Source organism: Phoenix dactylifera, chromosome 2, assembly GCF_051530095.1.
Source record: "Phoenix dactylifera cultivar Ajwa chromosome 2, Ajwa_hap1_PhDact_Kaust_v1.1, whole genome shotgun sequence".
Taxonomy (NCBI): domain Eukaryota; kingdom Viridiplantae; phylum Streptophyta; class Magnoliopsida; order Arecales; family Arecaceae; genus Phoenix; species Phoenix dactylifera.
Genome location: NC_143191.1, coordinates 8,124,603 through 8,148,307, shown reverse-complemented (window position 1 = coordinate 8,148,307; position 23,705 = coordinate 8,124,603). Strand labels below are relative to the sequence as shown.

General features: G+C 40.6%; 2 protein-coding genes across 6 annotated transcripts; one reads left to right on the top strand and one right to left on the bottom strand.

Annotated features, from left to right (window-relative positions):
- Positions 1-353: 353 nt before the first annotated feature.
- Positions 354-11,028, top strand: LOC103696741 (putative protein phosphatase 2C 27). Of its 5 annotated transcripts, XM_088715194.1 has the most exons (6): positions 354-715; positions 5,812-6,272; positions 7,000-7,129; positions 7,523-7,723; positions 9,432-9,643; positions 10,045-11,028. In XM_088715194.1, exons 4-6 carry the CDS (start codon positions 7,523-7,525, stop codon positions 10,604-10,606), a joined length of 975 nt encoding a protein of 324 aa, XP_088571320.1. In that variant the 5' UTR covers positions 354-715; positions 5,812-6,272; positions 7,000-7,129; the 3' UTR covers positions 10,607-11,028. The 5 variants fall into 5 exon arrangements, with proteins under 5 accessions (XP_088571320.1, XP_038988897.1, XP_038988887.1 ...); XM_039132969.2 differs by lacking the exon at positions 5,812-6,272; XM_088715193.1 differs by lacking the exon at positions 7,000-7,129 and having other exon boundaries at positions 399-715.
- Positions 11,029-22,220: 11,192 nt separating this feature from the next.
- Positions 22,221-23,291, bottom strand: LOC120110003 (uncharacterized). The gene has a single exon (XM_088713488.1). The coding sequence runs from the start codon at positions 23,289-23,291 to the stop codon at positions 22,221-22,223; it is 1,071 nt and encodes a 356-aa protein (XP_088569614.1).
- Between the last annotated feature and the right edge of the window lie 414 nt (positions 23,292-23,705).

Sequence of the window (23,705 nt, the reverse complement as noted above, 5' to 3'; positions counted from 1 at the left end):
ATATTTTAGTCATGTTAATTTGAAACCGTTATTTTTTTAACGACTTTAGATGGTGTGGATACATATGAAAAAATAAGAATAAAAAAATAAAATAGTAAAATAAATGTTTTATAAGGGTATATATATAAATATAAATTTGAAAGGTTATTTATATAAAATTTGATATTTAAGAGAATATACGTTAAAAAAAAAAAGCCCTCATAAATTTGATACTGTAAATCTGTACTTTGGTGAACGATAACCTGTTCTCACCGTAGGTGACCAGAGCTCAGATATTAGCGCTGGAACGACAGGTGGCGAGGTTCCTCACGCGTGTACCGTTATTTTTCCTATTCAACAAGGAATTAAAAAATATCTCTTTCCATTATAAATCTCACGAACTTTCGGAGAAAAATCTCGACTCTCTCGGTTTTCTTCCTCCCTTGGCTTCTTCCTCTTTATCCAGCTTAAAAAATCCACTCTTACTAAATTGCTCGTTATCTAATCCTCTTCCTCTCTCTCTCCCCATTCCTGATTTCCAAGGAGATTCTCCGAATCTTCTCTTCCCTTCCTCCTCTTCTTCTTCGTCCTCCTGCGTTCTCTTTTCTTCTTTGGTTCTTGCATCATTAAGGGTCCTTGAGATATAGCCATGTGCGTGGAGGGTGGTGAAAAGATGGAAACTTTTGACCTTTGCAAGGCCCCGAATGAGAAAAGTTCTGATCTCGCTACGTCTCATGTAAGTTTCGACCTTCTTCTTGCACTACTTTTCACCAATTCTTTTCTTTTTTAATTTTTTTTTTTAATGATTTGGGGTTCCTTATTTGATTTTAGATTCATGGATAGGAAAGAATTCGGGTGTTCTGACAGAAATGTCTCTTCTTTTGGGTTTTCTTTCGGCTTTCTTCTTGAATTTATATCAGTGGTTTCTGTGCTTAATTGCAGATTTAGAGTTTTTGAGGCAATCTATTCTGTTTAGCGGCTAATTTTTTCTTTTTGGGTTTTTCCTAATTACCTGTGCAAAGTATTTGAGTATAACCGTAATTAGGCCCTTCAATGGTTGATCAATTTAGGTGCATGTCAGTTTTGTTCAACTATATGCTTGAATGCTCTGCTTTATAAGAAAGTTCAGTCATTTGTTGATGGCCTGAGTCTCTGGGAAGTGATCCTATTGTCTACTTAAGAGCATGTATAGAAGCGAAATTGTCATTGTGGTTAGGAAACAAACCCCAAGCTCGAGCCCATGTAACTCTGTCTAGAAGTGTATGCTTTTTCAACATAAGTGCTCTTATATATTCTCTTTCACAGTACTGAATTATGTGCAAATGTGTAAAGTTTTGAAGTTGTTTGAGAAAGACTTAAACTAATGCGCTGCTAGATCTGCTAGTAGCATATATTCCACTGCAAATGTTTTATCATGGGTTTGTTTGTTTGATTTCAAAAAACTTGAAAAACCGGTCTCCCTGAAAGCTGGTCATGCTAAACATTTCTTGGAACCATGACATGATATGTTTTCTTGAAGAAGCCCGTATTTTTTTTGACAAATCTTCCATGAATGATAAAGAAATCGACTTAAAACAGTCTTAGAAATCGATTGTTTAATAGATATGCTAAAATATCCTCATATTCCACTTATATATGCCTGGCAAGTGATGTCAATAAAAGCTAAGCCTGCAAATCCAACTTTCTTGACTGCACCCCTGTTTTGACACATGAGTTGGTGATCCAGGCAATAGCACTAGTAAACTTTTAAAGCTTAATTAAGAAGCAATGATTTCTGTGGCTGACATTGGATGTGTCTGATGCATGGGCCAGCTATGATAGAGGCAATGGCCAGATGATATATAGGAAGATACATGAACATGTCGAGAAAGCTTGTGGACACAAAATAATAAAAGACATGGGATTCTTATGGGCATCCCGCTCAAGGAATGTTATCTGATGGATGGCACTGATTGCTTTTTTTATTCATGATGATAAATGACTCATCCATCAGTGGCTGAAAAAGAATGAAAGAGGGACCCAAAAGTGGAGGCTCAAACAAAATGGCTTTATGGAGGAACATTCATGGATGAGAAGGCTCATATACTTTTTGGGTTATAATTTTAAACATTATTCTCAATGTGGCACACAAAGTTGGCTTTCTTTTCTCCTTGGTGGTCTAGATCAATCCCTGCTCATGTTACTTGTAATTGTAGTGAAGATTACAAGAATTTAGCTGATACCAGTCAGTGGGGCATTGTCATGCAAATTACTCTTGCCCTTTTCTATTTTTCGAAGCCAGCGCATGGGAATTTGGATCTCCATGACCAGGATGTAAAGCGATAAGCAAAGAACTACCTCATGCCAATAGAAATAAAGATGGTTAAAATGTTGGGTACCCATTGGTTTTAATGCATGATATTCTGGATGCTTGGAGATCTTGTCAGGCCCTGTAAGCTTCCCTCACTCCTACCCCTTTAAGATCTTGGTAGGTTGATCCAAGAGATGAGGTACCCCTACTAGATTAGGAACTTAGGATAGTAAAACTTTATGATGAGGCTAGAGAAGCAAGAACTTTGTTAATAAAGCATGTTCCTCAACATAGCATCAAAGTTTGTCAAATGTTAAATGTTAAATTATTTTTGATTATCAGAAACTTGCTTAGGATGACACTCTGTTCTCATAAATGGAAGGAATGGATGATTTGGGTGAAAAGTTTTATTCAGGCTTTATAGAAAGTTCATTATAAATCATATTTGGATACTTTTTCCATTACAATTTCTTAGTTGTTTCCTATAATACTTATGCAAGGCCTTAGTAGGCAAATGACAACAGAATTACATATCAATTATCTTTGTTGTGGTTATAATAATCGAAGCTAGCATTAATCATCTAAAATTTACGTAGTTCACTAATTTAAATGTCCATGCTTAGCTGGCTCCTCCACACTCTCCCTAGGGGTTGTAATTGCCTCTTTTTTTTTTTGATGTATTGAGTAGCTGCCTGCTTACCCTTCGTGCTTCTCTCTGCCCGGCTATGTTGGGAGGATGGATATCGCCCTCCTGATTGAGTCGACTAGGTAGCGTAGTGGTCTCGTCTAAGCATCTCTCGATCATATTTCTGAGGGGATATCTCAGACAATGAGTTATGTGATGACCAGCTCCCTAGTAACCCCTGTGACTGTGGTTAATTAAATGGAACAATGTGTGAAATATTGCGATCTGCCCATTGCCCACAAGCCATCCGATCATAGAATCATCCTCATCGTATATGAAAGTATTATGCATCGGATTTGTGTACTTTAACTCTACTTTTTCTTGAATGCACTTCAGCCTCGAGCTCAGATTGCAGTGAACATATACAAAGTCATTGCTGCACTTCTATGTCAAACAGTTCCTATGCTTGTTGTGGATGAGGATGAATGTGGACCAGTTGCACTCACAGTCACTCGAGGAAACCATCTGGAAAAGGATCCCACCCTACTGTTCGCAAAATCGGAGCCCGACTCGTAGTATGAGAGCCTAAATCAAGCTCTATGCCTGGCCACCTCATCCTGCTGCCACTGATCATTCAGACTCACCTGAATGGCAGACTGGATTTGTGCCCCTTCATTATCTAGAGCGGATGCCTCCTCTGGCTCTCTAGAGTGATAAAAAGATGGCTCTGCCGCTCGGTACTCTACTTCTGCCTTCTTCTTGAAAATTCTCTTCTTCGCTGCTTTAAAATTAGCAAAGTGCTTCTTCATCAACTGCCGAACCTTCTATGGATATTTTCGAGCATAGATACGTCAGGTTAACCACCAGCTAAGTATTGCTTCAATCTTGTTATCGCTCCTTCCTTGAACTCTGTGTTGCACAAGTTGTATTTTTAATGATGCCGATCCAAGAGCATTTGCCTATGATTCCAACCGATGTCACACTTTGACTCTTTTTTCTTGATGGTTTCATTTATGTCGATGCATCAAGTACATTAGTTTATCAATTATTTAAAAATAGTAAAATTTTATTACAATGAATATAATATTTTTTACTTCAAAAATACATTTGATTTATCTAATACAAAGTACTATTTTTTATATTTATTTATATATATATTACTAATTTTTAAATTAAAAAATATGTTTAAATACCATAAATTTATCAAATATATTTTTTACTTCAAAAAAATACTTTTTAAATATGTATTACAGACTACAAATTTTTTATAATTTTTGCTATTAATTATATACTTTTAATTATTTTTTAAATTAAAAAATAATTTTTAAATATAAATATTTCAAAAAATTAATTTGAGTCTAGATCTATTTAGAATACTACAATGAATGCTATATATATATATATTTTTTTTGAGGCCCGTGGGCATGCATCAAAGGCTACTCATTTTTTAATTTTTTTTCAAATTTAGGCCTAAGCCACTATGTGTATGATCACATCAAAACTTGAATAAATAGACACTAAATTTAGCTAGAGAGTGGTTTGCATGCCCCTAAATATGCTTTTGATTTTACAAATTTTTTTATTTTTTTTTATTTTTATTTTTATTTTTTAAAAATTATATATAATCTGAAAATTAAAAATTTTATGTTATCATATAGATCATCCATATATTTACAATATATCATAAAATCAAGCCAAAATCAAAAATTTGGGCATAATCTTCTCTTATTTTGCAAATTTTAAGGTATTTTTTGGCGTCCAAAAAAAGAGAGAAAATGAGATAGAAGAAAGAAAGTATAGCTTATTTAGGGTTGGATCCTCCTTCAATCATGTTGAATCGGCATATTTTTTGCCATAGGAAGGAGGGAGTATTTGGATAGGTTGGGAAGGCCTAAGAAACATCTCAGGCCTTCCCAATCAGCCTTTAAAACAAAAGGAAGAGAGGAGGGAGGGGGCCAATTCGGAACCAGTTCGACTCGATGCGAACTGTACGGTTCGCACCAATTCTGCTCGGAGTTGGCCCATTCGAACTGCGTCCGGGCGGTTTGCGGCCGGTTTCAGCCCGTTCCGGCCAGTTTCTATGGGTTCGGAACCGATTTCCAAAAAACAGGCGAACTGACCTAGTCCCCCACCGGATCAACTCGGTACGGGCCGAACTAGACGGTTCGGCGAACCTTGCTTCTATCCCCTTTTTCTTCCTCCTTTTTTCTCCTTTTCTTCTTTGGTTTGGCTTTCTTGGCTTGGTTCTTGGATCATTGAAATTCCTTGAAAAGTAGCCATTCCCAGGAGAATTTGGATGAGGTTGGTGAAAAGATGGAATCTTTGATCCTTTGTAAGACTCAAAATGAGAAAATTCCTGATCTTTCCAATTCTCATGTAAGGTTTAACCTTCTTATTATTTTATTTTCACGAAGATTTTGCTTTATTTAATGTTTTTGCTGGTTTTAGGATGCATTTTTCATGGTGGAGTGTTTTCTTGCTTGTTCTGAGAGGACAAATATTTCTCATCTTTTCAGTTATCTTTCATCCTTTTTCTTGTACCAATATCGGTGGTTTGCTTGGACTAATTGCAAGTTTAAATTTGTTGATGCAATTTACTCAATTTAGTGCCTAATTTTGTTTCTTTTATTTTTCTACTTGCGAGTGCTTTTCTTTCTCTATTTCAGCGAAAATTAGTTCATATATGAACACTCTATTTTTTCCACAAAAATAGAAAAATGGAGAACTCATCATCAGTTCATTATATTGTACATCAAAGGCATGAAAACTCTATAAATTCAAGGCTAGTTATGGAAAAAGTTAGGCTATAATCTTGGGTCTCTTCTTGATATTCATGTTAGATTTGAAGTGGCTATTTCTCTAATGGTACTTAAAAGTTTGGATTTGGTATGATTTAACTCAAGGTTTTACATTTCAGATCCAGGATTTTGCGCTAGTATTTTATTGATATGGCATGGCATGGTATGCCGCCGTGCCAATACATTGTAAAGGTGCAAAGTTGGAACAAGAATTATACCATGTGCCGGTGCAATGTCATATCAAGCCCTATACCATGCCTGCCTAGTATGGATTGGTGTGGTCCGATATGTAAAACCTTGATTTCATTAGTTCATAATCAATATTAGAAGAGAAGGGTGAGCTTTGGCGCAATGATAAAGTTGCTTTATTGCGACCTGGAGGTCATAGAAAAGAATGAAGCTGCATTCATTTCTTCAATTTGACATGCGTAGAATGGGAAGGAAGGACTGACTTCTTTGACCCTTCTTGGACCCTGCAATGGCGAGAGTCTTGTGCATAGGCTTCCCTTATAATCAATAGAGTGATAGTATTTGTTGCCCTTCTGAGATTTGATTAAGTTCGTTGCTTTTCTGAAAGATGGTAAGAAATATATGCTATTCTATTACCTATGTGAAGGTTTTGAATTTTACCTTAATTCAAGCATTTTGGCTGTTGATCAATATAAATGCATGTCAAATTTTGTTCAAATACATGTTACAGTGTTATGCTTATAAGAAAGTTTAATCATTTCTTAGTGGCCTGTCATGGGGAAATTATCCTACTTTCCTCTTACAAGCATGTATGGAAATGAGATTTGTCATTGTGGCTATGAAACAAACCACAAATTTGAAGCATACCTAGTTTCAGTAGCCATATCTGTCTAACTTTGTGTATAAGCATACACTCTTCCAACATAACTGTTCTTACGTATTCTATTTACTGGTAGAAAAATATATGCAAAACTATTCCCTCAAAAACAAAAAAGTGTGAAACTATTACAAGTTTTAGATGTTAGAGAAAGATTAATGTGTTGCTAGAAACATAGGTTTCACTAGAAATATTTTTCCAAGAGTCTCGATGTTTCAGTTGAAAAATCCTTGAAGAGCTACTTTTTTCAAAAGCTGGTCTTCTTAATCCTCTTGGCTACTCGATTCTGCTGAACATCTTCTGGAACTATGACATGATTATCTCTCTCTGAGGCAATTCATTTCTTTCTAGAGTAATCTTCTGTCTTGACAATTACTTCTGCTGATAGATATGCTAAAGCATCCTTTTATTCCTGTGTAGAGATATCATTTTTTGTATTTTTTCATTTGACGATTGACAGCCAAAGTTTAGAAAAGCTAAGTTTATGGGCTGTGCTTCCTTGACTGCACTCTCTTCATGCTGCTCTCAACATAACGTGAAACTCATATCATATCAGTGTCAAGGGAGCTATTTCGTCAAGTCATATCCAGGTACCTCTTAACCCAGATCCAAACTTGTGGGTATTCAGGTCAAGATTTGACCCAAACCTTACATGTCCGAGAATCAGGAAGGGTGAGGGTTGGAGAGATTTGTATGATCCATCAGGCCTGTCGGTTGAGCCTGGGCATAATTTGAGAAGTTAAATTTCCTTCATGCTCCTAAAACAATTTACTAATGATATGGCTTGAAAGAATAACTGATAGATTTTAAGAAATGCGAAGGGTTTAAGAGCAAAAATATGCATTACATGCCAAATCAGTATCTGGTGCATATAGGCTCTGGGTCCAAGCTGGTTCATATGATGTCATACATGCATTTCCCCACCACCCTGGGGCAGGAGCCTTTTCCTTTCTAGTTTAATTTTATCCTGGTATTTTTGGCAGATGGAAAGAATATGTGAGAACACAGTGGCCATAGACAGCCAGCAAAACCAGGTAAGAGATTTTGCCCCCGTCATTCGATCAGGGGAGTGGTCTGATATTGGCAGCCGGATGTATATGGAGGATACCCATGTGTGCATCTCTGACTTGGCTAAGAAGTATGGTTGTCATTCACTGGAACATGAGGCTGTTTCTTTTTATGGAGTAAGTCTTTATTCTTCACATTCTACATGTCAACTTGTAAGTAATGTTATATCTCCATAATAAATACTCAAAATATTCAAAAAAAAAAAAAAAACGTGATTCTAGTGTTCTTCAGTTAAGGTAACTATAATCTACTAAAACTTTTTTTAAAATTTTTATTGCAGAAATTATTGAAAAAAAGACTTGAGTGAATTTAATTCTTCTAGTATCACAAAAAAATCAATTGATGCTTTTCATCATTTATGTTTCCATGAGTAAAAGTTAAAACCAAATGATGTTTACAATCTAGGACAGTAATGGTTTATTCTAAGCATTAGGGTATGCGCCCATTTTTGAGTCGTTACAATAGTCTAATATCCAATTACTGATCCTAGGGATTAACTAGGCTGCCTACTAAATGATGCAGTAAGGAGGGTAGGTGCTGCTGAATTTTTGGTGGATGATGGCTGAAATTGGTTGGATCCAAAGCTAATTGGGGTTAGGACATGGGAGGAAAGGATTAGGCTTGCGATTTAGATCTGAAACCTAAGGACTTTGTGATGATTGGGCGTTTGAGGGATTAGAGTCATTGGCATGATGAAGATTGGCGGAGTGGAAGAAGGAACAATGGAAGGTGCTATTGTTTGGGTAGTGTATGATAACTATGGGCAGAATAGAAGAGTCTCACCTCTATCCTAATCCCAATGATTTTTCGGCATCTCACCGAGGAAGAAAGAAACTTTTGGAGTCTCACTCACTAAAAGTTTGGGATTAACCAGTGTTAACATTCTTTTGGTACATATAGAAAAATAGTGTTTGTACGATGACTCTTGTGCTCGGAATTCACAACCAGAAGCCAAATTGTACGATACTCATATCATACAAGTTTTAAAGGATGTTAGGTGCTCCATGAAATCCCCTTGATAACTTGTTATCTTTAGTGTCTGCGATATTACCCTAAAGCATATTTATAGTTACATACCCCAACAGCTTTTTAGCGACCTGTCTGTAGCAATCTTCCAGTTGTTTCTACCTAGTAACATTGTACAAATTTCTAGTTGCAAGCAACTGTAGTTGCTTATTTGGTGGAAACTGTTTCATTTTTCTATATCAAAAAAAAAAAAAAAATCTGTTTCAAGTTATGTTCATTATTCTTGGACATCATTTGCTCTCATCTCCCTACATTCTGCTCCTAGCTTGGACATGAGGGCATCTATAAGAACAATGCCTATTGTATTGCATGAACCATTTAAGGATGTTGCTGTAAACACAGATGCCCTGTTAAAAATTCATTGATGCTTTCATCTTCATTGTAGTTAATGTTCCTACTTTCTAGGGGCAAAGATGCATCTGCATGGCTTAGTTCAGTTGTATATGGCCTTTTTCTACAGATCTAACTATGACTAGAAAACCACAATAGTAATTGCCTCCACCATAGCTTAAGCTATGTGATTTTCGGAGGACAGAGATTTGCAACTTGGTATCCCTGTTTCTTTAATTCATTGACAATAGTTTAACAAATTGGTGGAGCAAAGTTATGGTCTGCTTGCTATTTACATTTGAGCTGTTCTTAGCTTTCTCCATTGTTATATGGTAACAAAGCTCAGATTATTGCTTTAGTTTGAGAAGAAACACCACTATTGAATGTGTATTATCCAATCTTCTCTCAGAAATTTTCTTTGTTTTGATGCATGTAATTAACTACCCTAAATAACATATCTGAGTTCAGGTATTTGATGGACATGGAGGGAAAGCTGCTGCACATTTTGTCCGTGACAATTTACCGAGGGTCATTGTGGAAGATGCTGAATTCCCTCTTGAACTTGAAAAGGTAGTCATGAGGTCATTTATGCAAACTGATGCTCAGTTTGCAAGGACATGCGCTGTTCAGTCTACCCTGTCATCTGGCACAACAGCACTTACTGCAATGATATTTGGAAGGTTGGCTTATTCATCCATTGAAACTTAAGATCCTTTATATTTTTTGCAGTCTTCATCAGATCCAATGCTCTAAAGCTTATATACGTATCAGTGACTTCTATCTTCTTTTTCTTGGTTAAGACCTTCTCTATTGTCCAGGCTACATTCAATAATTTAGTATAGTTCATTTTTACCTAATCATTCCTAAGTTATCGTCAAAATTAACTTGTATGTTGTTACTTTTCCCTTTTCTTTATTGTTAAATATCATATTCTAGCATCTAGGTTCTTTCATCTTCCTAAGTTCACTTCTATGTTATCTTTGTTTCATTTTTTTTTCTCATTTTCATATTTCATTTTGAATTCCATCTTGATTCCTATGCTTGAGTTCATGACACTGGTTGCTAATGATCGCAATGACAGATCTCTATTAGTCGCTAATGCTGGAGACTGCCGTGCTGTGCTTTCCCGACTTGGGATGGCAATAGAAATGTCCAAGGATCACAAGCCCTGTTGTGTCAAGGAACAAAAGCGCATTGAATCCCTCGGTGGCTACATCGATGATGGATACTTGAACGGTCAGCTTACTGTTACCCGAGCTCTTGGTGATTGGCATCTGGAGGGCATGAAAGATATTGGCGAGCAAGGTGGGCCCTTGAGTGCTGAACCAGAGCTTAAGATGATTACTTTAACAAAAGATGATGAGTTCTTGATAATAGGCAGTGATGGTATATGGGATGTTTTCTTGAGCCAAAATGCTGTGGACTTTGCTCGGAGGAGGCTCCAAGAACACAATGATGTGAAATTGTGTTGCAAGGAATTAGTTGAGGAGGCAATAAAGCGAGGGGCTATCGACAATTTGACTGCAGTTATTGTATGCTTCCACTCGGACCCCCCAGCTCGGATGGGAGCACACAGGACTAGGGTACCAAGGAGCATATCAGCTGAGGGGCTCTATAACCTTAGGCGCCTTTTACAAGCTTAAGCAAAGGCAGGATTTGCCTTTATAGACATTTGCTACATGCTTTGTTCATATATTCTACTTTGTCTAGTTCTATAGAGAGAGGTCTAAGGTACGCCGGTGCCGCTTTGTTACTATGTCAGTACATTCTGTATGGAGGATGGTTCGACATACTGAGTATCAGTACATCTACCGGTACCGAATTAGTATGATATGGTACGCTCTGTACCATCCTGTTTGGTATGGTATAGTGTATCTTAGAGGTGTCCATCTTGAGTTGTCTAGAAATTAGCTGTATCTAATAAGGCTGAAGTGGTGGTGCATCCAGGGCTCTATGAGTTCGTTATTGTGATGTTGAGGGATCAATGTGTATGTATGTAAATAAAATAGTATTGATGCTAAAATACTATTCATCATTGATTCAATAAAATTGTGTTTTGCTGGTATATGTTATTCTATTTATTATTCAATTCAGGAACGGTCAAGACTGATATGAAGTACCCTTTGTTTTGCAATGTAAATTTACAAAATCTTAGAAATTCGAGTGGATTTCCAATTATATGTTCTTTTCCCTCTCTACTTTAGTAGCTCAATTTTTGTAAAACTTTGTTTTGAAAAACCAACTCTCAAGGTTTGAAAACTTTTAAATCAATGAGAATGTCAGAACCATGATTTTATCATGAAACTGCTCGAGAAATCATTGTAACTATTTCAAAGAAAAATCATCTTCTATTTTCAGGGGCAAAATGTGATATAATAATACCATTGGTACCAAATTATGAAACATCTCTAATCATTGCATTTCATCCTCTTTGCATTCTAGCTTCCCACCTTTAACTAGCCCAGGTACTCAACTAAAACCTAGCGAAACCCTTCCTGTACCAAAATCTGCATTCTCTTATCTTGGATCTCATCTACTGGAAAACCAATAGAAAAACTAAAAACTTAGATTGAGAACCTCCCAAGAAAGCGGAAGAGCATATCAACCATTTCAGTAGGTAATCATCACTAAGGTGAATTGAGATTTCGGGCCATCTCCGTTGAGATGGAAGGCTAGAAACATTTGAAAAGACAATTCTGAGAGCACGGCCAATATTCTTATAAAGAAAAAGAAACATTATAATATGTCAGCCAATGGAAAAATCTTGAGTACTTACTGATGAGAAGGATTAATTTTTTCTGATATTATAGTGCCCAATGGTTCATATCATGTTTATTTTTGGCAGAGATAGAAATGCCTTGTATCATATCGATTAGTTTTTAGTATCTCTACTATCAACTCAAAAGCTTGATTTCAACTCTACCCTAGCATTCGTGGTCACCGGAGAGGACATGAAGAGATGGTCACAGGTTGGTCGGCCATGGGAGGTGGGAGGAGGACTGGAGATCGAGTTCACATCCCGAACTGGTCACCTGGGTCGGAAACGTGGCATGGCCATATGAACTCTAGAGTGATGCTCTAGAGATTATATAAGGCCTATAACATGAACAAGATCTCCAATAATACCAGAATAATCAAATCAATCATAAAAGTCAACAATAATAATCTAACTAGATAAATCTATCATTATCAAATAGTAAAGTTTACTCAATCACAAAATTCAAATGTTCATCTGGTATCAGAAAATGAACATGTAACTAATAACTTTGGTGTTGAACTCCACATCCAACCATTCAAGACTACGCATTTTGTAACTCTTGAAAAAAATGCAATAGATGGATATAAGCTTTACAACCCAATAAAAATTCCTACACACCTACACGATTATAATAATAAATAAAAATTTATCAAATAATTGTGACTTATATAAATTCCAAGCAACAAAATACCATAATTATAAAATATGCATAGCAAACACATAGCTTCTTGTTCAATAATCACGTCAAATAATTATCTCAGACTAGCATATATGGGATCCAATAATATTTAGGTACTCAACTCTGGACTACCACAACTATGCTTTTGGTCCATGGTGAGCATCAATGGTCCCATGTTTTTGGCAAATGGTAGGGCATCAATAGTACTATGTTTTCGATCGATGGTGGAGCATCAATAATACCATATTTTCGGCCTGTAGCGGAGCATCAACAGTACCATATTCCAAAATACCACAACCCACCATTCAGATATACAATTCAATTACATGCTTATTAAGTAAACATAAATCAAGACCATACTCTTTTGCAAAATTCGATGCACGCAAGTACCAAAGTCCATGCAAATCAAAATTAGTAATATATGATATATAAATTCATAAAGAACCACATACACTTAATAGATAAGTATATAATGAGCAGTTATTATATACAATGCAAAGTAAAATCACTGATGTACAAAAATAACATATTGTTGTAAAATAAAAGGTAAAGAGATTGGAGACAAGAAAATAAATAAGACACAGAAATTATAGAAAATTAGTTCTTCATGAACTAATAGTATTTTCCATTTCTTTCTAATGCCTTTCTTTCTTTTTTTACTTGTGTACATTTCATCCTCCTCAAGGTACCTGTTGCTGGAAATTGGACCCGGGGGCCGCCGCGAAGCCGGGGAAGGAGGAGCTCCGCTGCTACAGGGGGCGGACGGCGGTGCGCCGGCCGGCTGCGTCCTCCGCTGCGGGGGGGTGTGCAAGTCCTGCAAGGAAAACCGGTGGCCGGGCTCCCCGGCGCCGGCCCTCCGATGCCTAAGTCAGAGGGGGCAAGTATGTGGAGAGAGCAGGGAAGAGAGTATATGGAGAAGACAGCAAGAACATTTGGATAAGATAAAGAAGACGAAGAGGATGATGTCCTCAATTGTGTCTGTGCTTCCCGGCGGGTTCAGTCCCGGGGATCTGTTTCCGTTTTTTTGTTGTCCTCCCCCTTGGTTCTCCCAGGTTCCCTTTTATAGGAGGGGATTACGTTACCTGGGAGGTAACCGGGGGATTTGTCCCTGTCTGTGATAATTGGGCACGATTTGGCCCATTTATGGCGTAGTGGAGAACGGGGCCGAATCAGACCGGAACCAGGGAGTTGTCACGGTCGATCGGACCTGTTGGAGTGGTTGAACCGCCGGCTGTGGTGGGCCTGGGGTCCGTGGATGGTAAGTGCATTTATTACCGAATGAACCGGCGGTCAGGGAGAGCCATACGTTCTGATGGTTCAGTGATCCGGAGATCGTCTTGGGCCGTGTTCATTAAATGACTGAGTGCATCGGAGACTTGAGAGAGTCTCGTGCATTAATGGCAGGTCGTGCCGAATACCTGCGAAGATCTTATGCCTTGATGGCTTGGAGATAGTGGCAGGTTATAGTGGAGTTGTCAGGTCCCTTAGAGGGTTAGGTGGAAATTGGATATTTGGCTAAGGCATGGGCTCGGCCTGCTGTGCTCGGCCTTCTGGTCTCGGCCTTCTGGTCTCGGCTCTCTGGTCTCGGCCTTCTGGTCTCGGCTCTCTGGTCTCGGCTCTCTGGTCTCGGCCTTCTGGTCTCGGCTCTCTGGTCTCGGCTCTCTGGTCTCGGCCTTCTGGTCTATGAGCTCGAGAGCGGAAGAGCTCGATCACTTAGGATGAGCTCGAGAGCGGAAGAGCCCGATCACTGAAGATGAGCTCGAGAGCGGAAGAGCTCGATCACTTAGGATGAGCTCGAGAGCGGAAGAGCCCGATCACTTAGGATGAGCTCGAGAGCGGAAGAGCCCGATCACTTAGGATGAGCTCGAGAGCGGAAGAGCCCGATCACTTAGGATGAGCTCGAGAGCGGAAGAGCCCGATCACTTAGGATGAGCTCGAGAGCGGAAGAGCTCCATCACTTAGGATGAGCTCGAGCTTGCTGATGGATTTGGGTGCTATAATTACATTTGTGGGGTGGTCCATTTTTCCACCAACACTACCCCCCGACTTCCGAGTCCGAGCTGCTTTTTGGCTCGGGCGAAGGAAGTAGTTCAGTCATCGATCGTCCTGGTGCTGTGAGCGTTCTTACACCAAGGCGACTGAAGACGCTTTTTCTGCTCGGAGTCCGTTCTTTGGGGACGTCGGCAGAGAAGAATCCAAGTAAAGATAAATGAGAATGTAAAGACATTAAATGAATGGGTACCTTGTACCGTGTGCGTCCTTGCGCCGAGGCGACCGAAGACGCTTCTCTGCTCGGACTCCGTTCTTTGGGGACGTCGGCAGAGAAAAGTCCAAGAATAAAATAATGTAAAGACATTAAATGAATGGGTACCTTGTACCGTGTGCGTCCTTGCGCCGAGGCGACTGAAGACGCTTCTCTGCTCGGACTCCGTTCTTGTACCGTGTGCGTCCTTGCGCCGAGGCGACTGAAGACGCTTCTCTGCTCGGACTCCGTTCTTTGGGGATGTCGGCAGAGAAATCCAAAAATAGAAGAGCGGGCTGAGCTCGTTGGCTGAAGACGATGGAGCGCGAGCCGAGCTCGTCCGGTCAGAGAGGACCGCTAACTCATAGCCGATGGAGCACGAGCCGAGCTCGTCCGGTCAGAGAGGACCGCTAACTCATATTCGGGGAGCACGAGCCGAGCGCGACGGTGGAAGCCGATGGAGCACGAGCCGAGCTCGTCCGGTCAGAGAGGACCGCTAACTCATATTCGGGGAGCACGAGCCGAGCTCGACGGTGGAAGCCGATGGAGCACGAGCCGAGCTCGTCCGGTCAGAGAGGACCGCTAACTCATAGCCGATGGAGCACGAGCCGAGCTCGTCCGGTCAGAGAGGACCGCTAACTCATAGCCGATGGAGCACGAGCCGAGCTCGACGGTGGAAGCCGATGGAGCACGAGCCGAGCTCGTCTGGTCAGAGAGGACCGCTAACTCATAGCCGATGGAGCACGAGCCGAGCTCGTCCGGTCAGAGAGGACCGCTAACTCATAGCCGATGGAGCACGAGCCGAGCTCGTCCGGTCAGAGAGGACCACTAACTCATATCCCGACGTCTCGGGCGTCCCTATAGCCGGGGCATCCCGACGTCTCGGGCCATCCCGACGAATCGGGGCATCCCGTTGTGGCAGGGCATCCCAATATATTGGGGCATCCTGACGTCTCAGGGCATCCTGACCGTGGTCAGGGTAGGAGAACGAGCCGAGCTCGTTGGCTAACCTGAAAATAGATAAAATATTGAATTTATTTGAAGCCAAAGTGGCGTCCTGTACCTTTTGGAGATATTTTGATAGCTCTCGAGCTTCGAAATCCCTCAGGACTTGGTTCGGCACCGGCCTTCTTTGGCTTGATTTTTTAGGTGTTTTGCGCTCGGGTTTCTGAGCTCGGTCTGCATGAGCTCGACGGGGGCTTCAATGATGGCGACGCTCTGAAAGGGGAGCAATGTCGCGGGCGCCGTCCCAAGGACTTACGCCCGTAAGGAGGGAGTACATGCTGGTTTCTTGCTTGCTGCCGGAAGACAGAAGACTTGGAAGGATAATGGGATTTAATGGGGCTGTACCCTTTGTCACAGAGGCTTACAATCCCATTTTAAAGCTCCATAACTTTCCTTCTCTAGACCTCAGCTTTTATTTCTCTTTCCCCCCAACTCGTTGACGTGAGACTTGGACTACTACTTCTCACTGGTTGCCCCCACATACGTCGTTGCAGCGGGAGCCATGCCTGATTCGAGATGGCTCGGGAGTCAGGAGAAAGTTTCTTCCTCTGCTTCACATGATTCCGTGGAGGCGGCACAGGAGGGGCCTCCACTTGTTGCAGGCTTTGGGCTGCAAATAGCTAGCGCTTGGACTTGCTGCACAAGCGCATCGAAGTGCTCGAGTTGGACTTGTGGAACTTGATCTACCGGAGATCTTAATGGTGAATTTTGGACTGAGCGTTTGGGACTTGGAGCATGATACTCGAAGGGGAAACCCGCTTGTAGGGGGCTCCGGTTGAACTGGAGCCGGAGGAGGCGGTGCCGTTGGGATGCCCCTGGGTTGCAAGCTTTGGACAGCGGTAGCCAAGGCTTGCACTTGTTGCACTAGGGCATCAAACTGCTCCGGCCGAACTTGATGAACTGACTCAGCCGGAGGTGGTGAGTTCCGGACGGAATGCTCAGGACTGGGTGGAGGACGTCGAGAGGCATTGGAAGCCCCTTTGCTTCTTAGCTTCATGGCAGCGAACTCGGGCCCTTCCTCTAGCGCCAACTGTTGCTGGAAATTGGACCCGGAGGCCGCCGCGAAGCTGGGGAAGGAGGAGCTCCGCTGCTACAGGGGGCGGACGGCGGTGCGCCGGCCGGCTGCGTCCTCCGCTGCGGGGGGGTGTGCAAGTCCTGCAAGAAAAACCGGTGGCCGGGCTCCCCGGCGCCGGCCCTCCGATGCCTAAGTCAGAGGGGGCAAGTATGTGGAGAGAGCAGGGAAGAGAGTATATGGAGAAGACAGCAAGAACATTTGGATAAGATAAAGAAGACGAAGAGGATGATGTCCTCAATTGTGTCTGTGCTTCCCGGCGGGTTCAGTCCCGGGGATCTGTTTCCGTTTTTTTGTTGTCCTCCCCCTTGGTTCTCCCAGGTTCCCTTTTATAGGAGGGGATTACGTTACCTGGGAGGTAACCGGGGGATTTGTCCCTGTCTGTGATAATTGGGCACGATTTGGCCCATTTATGGCGTAGTGGAGAACGGGGCCGAATCAGACCGGAACCAGGGAGTTGTCACGGTCGATCGGACCTGTTGGAGTGGTTGAACCGCCGGCTGTGGTGGGCCTGGGGTCCGTGGATGGTAAGTGCATTTATTACCGAATGAACCGGCGGTCAGGGAGAGCCATACGTTTTGATGGTTCAGTGATCCGGAGATCGTCTTGGGCCGTGTTCATTAAATGACTGAGTGCATCGGAGACTTGAGAGAGTCTCGTGCATTAATGGCAGGTCGTGCCGAATACCTGCGAAGATCTTATGCCTTGATGGCTTGGAGATAGTGGCAGGTTATAGTGGAGTTGTCAGGTCCCTTAGAGGGTTAGGTGGAAATTGGATATTTGGCTAAGGCATGGGCTCGGCCTGCTGTGCTCGGCCTTCTGGTCTCGGCCTTCTGGTCTCGGCTCTCTGGTCTCGGCCTTCTGGTCTCGGCCTTCTGGTCTCGGCTCTCTGGTCTCGGTTCTCTGGTCTCGGCCTTCTGGTCTCGGCTCTCTGGTCTCGGCTCTCTGGTCTCGGCCTTCTGGTCTATGAGCTCGAGAGCGGAAGAGCTCGATCACTTAGGATGAGCTCGAGAGCGGAAGAGCCCGATCACTTAGGATGAGCTCGAGAGCGGAAGAGCTCGATCACTGAAGATGAGCTCGAGAGCGGAAGAGCCCGATCACTTAGGATGAGCTCGAGAGCGGAAGAGCTCGATCACTTAGGATGAGCTCGAGAGCGGAAGAGCCCGATCACTTAGGATGAGCTCGAGAGCGGAAGAGCTCGATCACTTAGGATGAGCTCGAGAGCGGAAGAGCCCGATCACTTAGGATGAGCTCGAGAGCGGAAGAGCTCCATCACTTAGGATGAGCTCGAGCTTGCTGATGGATTTGGGTGCTATAATTACATTTGTGGGGTGGTCCATTTTTCCACCAACAGTACCCTTTTATAGGCCTAGGGTTATAAAGAGGAGATATAATAGTTATAATCACAAGACAATTAAAGGACAAGAGAAGGTGAAAAGGTGGATGAATGTAGACATCCCCAAGGGATAAGGGGCACATCTAGGAGTTACAAAAGATGGAAAACCCAAGAGGTGGGAAAACTCAAGAGGTGAAGGTTAAGTGGTCATCCACCCAAATACGGTGGATTCATAACACTCCCCCTTGGATGACCACACACAAAGAATATGCCTCGTTAAAACCTTGCCAAGGAAAAACCCAGTGGGAAAAAAACCAATGGCGAAGGAAAAAGAGTACAGTATTCTTGTGTACCACCAAGTGCTTTAGGATTGCCTCATTAAAACCTTGCAAAGGTAAATCCAGTGGGACAAAACCTTAGCGAAGGAAAAAGAGTATAATCGGCATAAAATCTTCAAAGTCCTTGACTCCCCCTGAAAAATGCATGATCAAAGGTCATTAAGTTGTCGCATTCCAATGTTATACACAATCTTCTTAAATGTTGCGGTTGGTAATGCCTTGGTGAATAAATCTGCCAGATTTTCACTTGACCGTATCTGTTTGACGTCAATATCACCTTTCTCCTGGAGTTCATGAGTATAAAAGAACTTAGGTGAAATATGCTTCGTTCTGTCACCTTTAATATAGCCTCCTCTAATCTGGGTGATGCAAGCAGTATTATCTTCATATAAGATTGTTGGACTATCATTGATTGTGGATAGACCACACCTTTTTCGAATATGGTGAATTAGTGATCTCAACCAAACACATTCCCGACTTGCCTCATGGATAGCAATAATCTCTGAGTGATTCGAAGAAGTAGCAGATAATGTTTGCTTCACAGATTTCCATGATATAGCAGTACCTCCACAAGTAAACAAATATCCTGTTTGAGATCGACCCCTGTGTGGATCAGATAGATAGCCAGCATCTGCATATCCAATCAACTGTGAGTTTGATCCATTAGGATAAAACAATCCCATATCAGTTGTTCCACGGAGGTAACGAAGAATATGCTTGACCCCATTCCAATGTCTTCGGGTTGGAGTAGAACTGAATCTTGCTAATAAGTTAACTGCAAAGGCTATATCAGGTCGAGTGCAATTTGCAAGATACATTAGTGCACCAATAGCACTCAAATATGGTACTTCGGGATCCAGAATTTCTTCATCCTCCTCAGGAGGACGAAATGGGTCTTTCTTTACGTCAAGTGATCGAACAACCATTGGGGTACTCAAAGGATGAGCTTTATCCATATAAAAGTGCTTCAGAACTTTTTCTGTATATGTTGACTGATGAACAAAGATTCCATTTGGAAAATACTCGAGTTGCAGACCGAGACAAAATTTTGTTTTTCCAAGATCTTTCATTTCAAACTCATTTTTCAAATAAGTAGCGGTTCTTGTGAGCTCTTCAGGAGTTCCAACAAGATTAAGATCATCAACATAAACTGCAACAATAGCAAATCCGGATTCTGACTTCTTAATGAAAACACATGGGCATATAGGGTTATTCTCAAATCCCTCCTTCAATAAATATTCGTTGAGGCGATTATACCACATGCGCCCGGATTGCTTCAACCCATATAAAGATCTTTGAAGCTTGATAGAATACATGCTTCGGGATGTACTTGAATTACATGCTTCAGGCATTTTATATCCTTCAGGGATTTTCATATATATATCATGATCCAATGATCCATATAAATATGCAGTGACCACATCCATCAGTCGCATATCTAATTTTTCTGTAACTACCAAGCTAATCAAAAATCTGAATGTAATTGCATCCATAACGGGGGAATAAGTTTCTTCATAATCAACCCCAGGTTTCTGCAGGAAACCTTGTGCAACAAGTCGTGCTTTATATCGCACAATTTCATTATTTTCATTACGCTTTCGTACAAATACCCACTTATATCCAACGTGCATTATACCTTCAGGTGTTTGGACTACAGGTCCAAAAACTTTTCTTTTTGCTAATGAGCTTAATTCAGCCTCAATAGCTTCTTTCCATTTTGGCCAATTATTTCTACGTCGGCATTCTTCGATGGTCTTTGGCTCACTTTCCTCATTACCTTTGGTAATGCCAACATTACTTCTGGTAATGTCAAGAGCCACTTTAAATGAAAATATGTTGTCGACAACAGTTTTATTTCTATCCCATATTTCTCCTGTACTTATATAATGTATTGAGATCTCATTATTTTCAAGTATATGTTCCTCTTCAGGGGATAACTCTTCAGGAGGTTCCTTTTCAGGAAGTTGTATTCCTGGAGATTGTAGAATGGGAGTTATGGTCTCTTCAGAAGCACCAAATTTTATGGTCTGTTTTGTGGGTTGGCCTCTTCAGGAGCTCCAGTTTCTTTTCTTTGTACTTTTCTCTTCCGAGGATTCTTATCTTTCGATCCAATAGGTCTTCCACGCTTCAGGCGTGCGTCAGACTCATTCGCTGCTTTATTAGCAAGTTGTCCTTCAGGAACCTCAATCCTTGCTGGAGCATTAACAGCAGGAATATGAGATTTTACTACACTTCTGGTGTCAGTAAATACATCCGATAATTGATTTGCAACATTTTGCAAGTGTATAATCCTCTGAACTTCCAGTTCACATTGATTTGTACGAGGATCAAATTGAGATAAGGGCAAATTATTCCAAGTGATTTCACGTCGTGCTTCAGGCATCGACTTTTCTCCCCCTAATGATGGGAAGACTGTTTCATCAAAATGACAATCCTCAAAACGTGCCTTGAACAAATCCCCTGTAAGGGGCTCAACGTATCTAATAATAGATGGAGAATCAAAACCAACATATATACCAAGTCTACGTTGAGGACCCATCTTAGTGCGTTGTGGGGGTGCAATTGGAACATATACAACACAACCAAAAGTGCGAAGATGAGCAATATTTGGTGGTTGACCAAATGCAAGTTGTGAGGGAGAATATTTATGATAAGCAGACGGTCTAACTCGAACTAATGATGCTGTATGCAATATAGCATGTCCCCAAGCAGAAACATGTAATTTTGATTTCATAAGCAAAGGTCTAGCAATCAACTGAAGTCTTTTGATGAATGATTCAGCTAAACAATTTTGAGTATGTGTATGAGCAACAGGATGTTCAATATCAATTCCAATTGACATGCAATAGCTATTGAAAGCTTGAGATGTAAATTCACCTGCATTATCCAATCGGATTGTCTTAATTGGATAATCAGGGAATTGTGCTCTCAATCTGATTATTTGAGCAAGAAGTCTAGCAAATGCAACATTTCTAGTAGAAAGAAGACAAACATGTGACCATCTAGTTGATGCATCAATCAAAATCATGAAATATCTAAATGGTCCACATGATGGATGTATAGGCCCACAAATATCTCCATGAATTCTTTGTAAAAATGAAGGAGATTCAACAACAAGTTTTGAGGGGGATGGCCTAACAATCAATTTACCTTGAGAACAAGCAGAGCATAGATAATCACTTGGTAAAAGAATCTTCTGGTTCTTTAATGGATGCCCAAGTGAATTCTCAATAATCCTCCTCATCATTATAGAACCTGGATGTCCAAGGCGATTATGCCAAATCATAAAGATCTTTGGATCAGTGTACTTTTGGTGCATTACAACATTTGATTCAATCATTTTCATCGGTGTATAATACAACCCAGATGAGAAAGCAGACAACTTTTCCAAAACAAGCTTCTGGCCCGAATTCATTTGAGTAATAAGAAGAAGTTCTTTGTTGCCTTCGTCGGTGGTTTCAATATGATAACCATTACGACGTATATCTTTAAAACTCAATAAATTTCTTCTAGACTTTGAAGAAAATAGAGCATCGTTAATACAAAATGTTGTGCCTTTTGGCAACATAATATATGCTCTTCCAGAACCTTCAATTAAATTTGATGAACCCGATATGGTATTGACATTGGCATTGCTTAATTTCAAGCATTGAAAATACTTTTCATTTGTAAGAATTGTGTGAGTTGTAGCACTGTCTACCAGACAAACATCATCACCATTCAATTCATCAGTAAGATCCATGTCTCTACAAATATGCAAAACATATGTAAAATTTTATTACTTAAAATATAACATAAAGTCTTACAACATGATAAAGAAAAATGCACTAATTAAAGGAAACACTTCCATCACCAATCAAATGATCAATTCTACCACTAGGATCTTCAAAGAAATCAGAAACATCAAGATAAGTAATATCAACCCCATCAGAGGTTTTGAAATGTGTTGATGGTTCAGCAAAATTTGTTTCAATTCCCTTTTCTTTTTCTTTCAAAGAGGCTTGGTAGAGGTCTGCCAAATGCTTAGGCGTACGACAGGTACGCGACCAATGTCCATTCATACCACATCTATAACACACATCTTCAAATTTCTTTTTACTCTGAGAGCCTTCTCTTTTATCTGAGTTATTCCACTTTTGGTGGTTCCACTTCTGGTGGTACGGTGCATCCCGTTTGTTATTTCTCCTTTTGGTGGTTTCACTTCTGGTGCCACCATGATAAATTTTTCTACCACGTCCTCTCCCATATCTACGATTCTTTTGGAATGATTTATCATTCGCTTCAGGGAATGATGTGCCATTCACTTCAGGGAATGGTATGGAACTAGTGGGACGAGATTGGTGATTTTTCAACAAAAGTTCATTATTTTGCTCAGCCACTAGAAGACAAGATATAAGTTCAGAATACTTTGTAAACTTCCTCTCTCGATATTGCTGCTGCAGGAGCACATTCGAGGCATGAAAAGTAGTAAATGTCTTCTCTAACATATCCTCATCGGTGACTTTCTCACCACATAATTTCAAAAGTGAGCTGATTTTAAAGAGTGCAGAATTATATTCACTAACACTCTTAAAATCTTGCAACCTCAGGTGCATCCAATCATATCGAGCTTTTGGGAGGATTACGCACTTCTGGTGCTCATATCTCTCCTTTAAATTATTCCACAGAATGAGGGGATCTTTTACCGTTAGATACTCAGTTTTCAATTCCTCATGAAGATGGTGCCGAAGAAAAATCATTGCTTTAGCACGGTCCTGCAGGGACGCTTGATTTTCTTCCTTTATAGTATTTCCAAGGTTCATTGCATCAAGATGGATCTCAGCATCAAGGATCCAAGATAAGTAATTCTTGCCAAAAATATCAAGAGCAACGAATTCATGTTTGGTAAGATTCGACATTCTCTACAAACAAGAATCATAGGATTATGAATTTGTATCATACAAATTGCAAGTGAACAATTTGACCATTCTATGTCAATCATAAAAAAAAAATAAATTAGATATTGAGAATCTAATTTGAAAAAGAAACTTACAAATTGGAGAATGGCATATAAAATATTTTTCTTGTAGAAAGAACACCATGTACTTCCACAATTGGTAGAGCCTTCGTGCTGATAACGTGTTGTAAAATAAAAGGTAAAGAGATTGGAGACAAGAAAATAAATAAGACACAGAAATTATAGAAAATTAGTTCTTCATGAACTAATAGTATTTTCCATTTCTTTCTAATGCCTTTCTTTCTCTTTTTACTTGTGTACATTTCATCCTCCTCAAGGTACCCTTTTATAGGCCTAGGGTTATAAAGAGGAGATA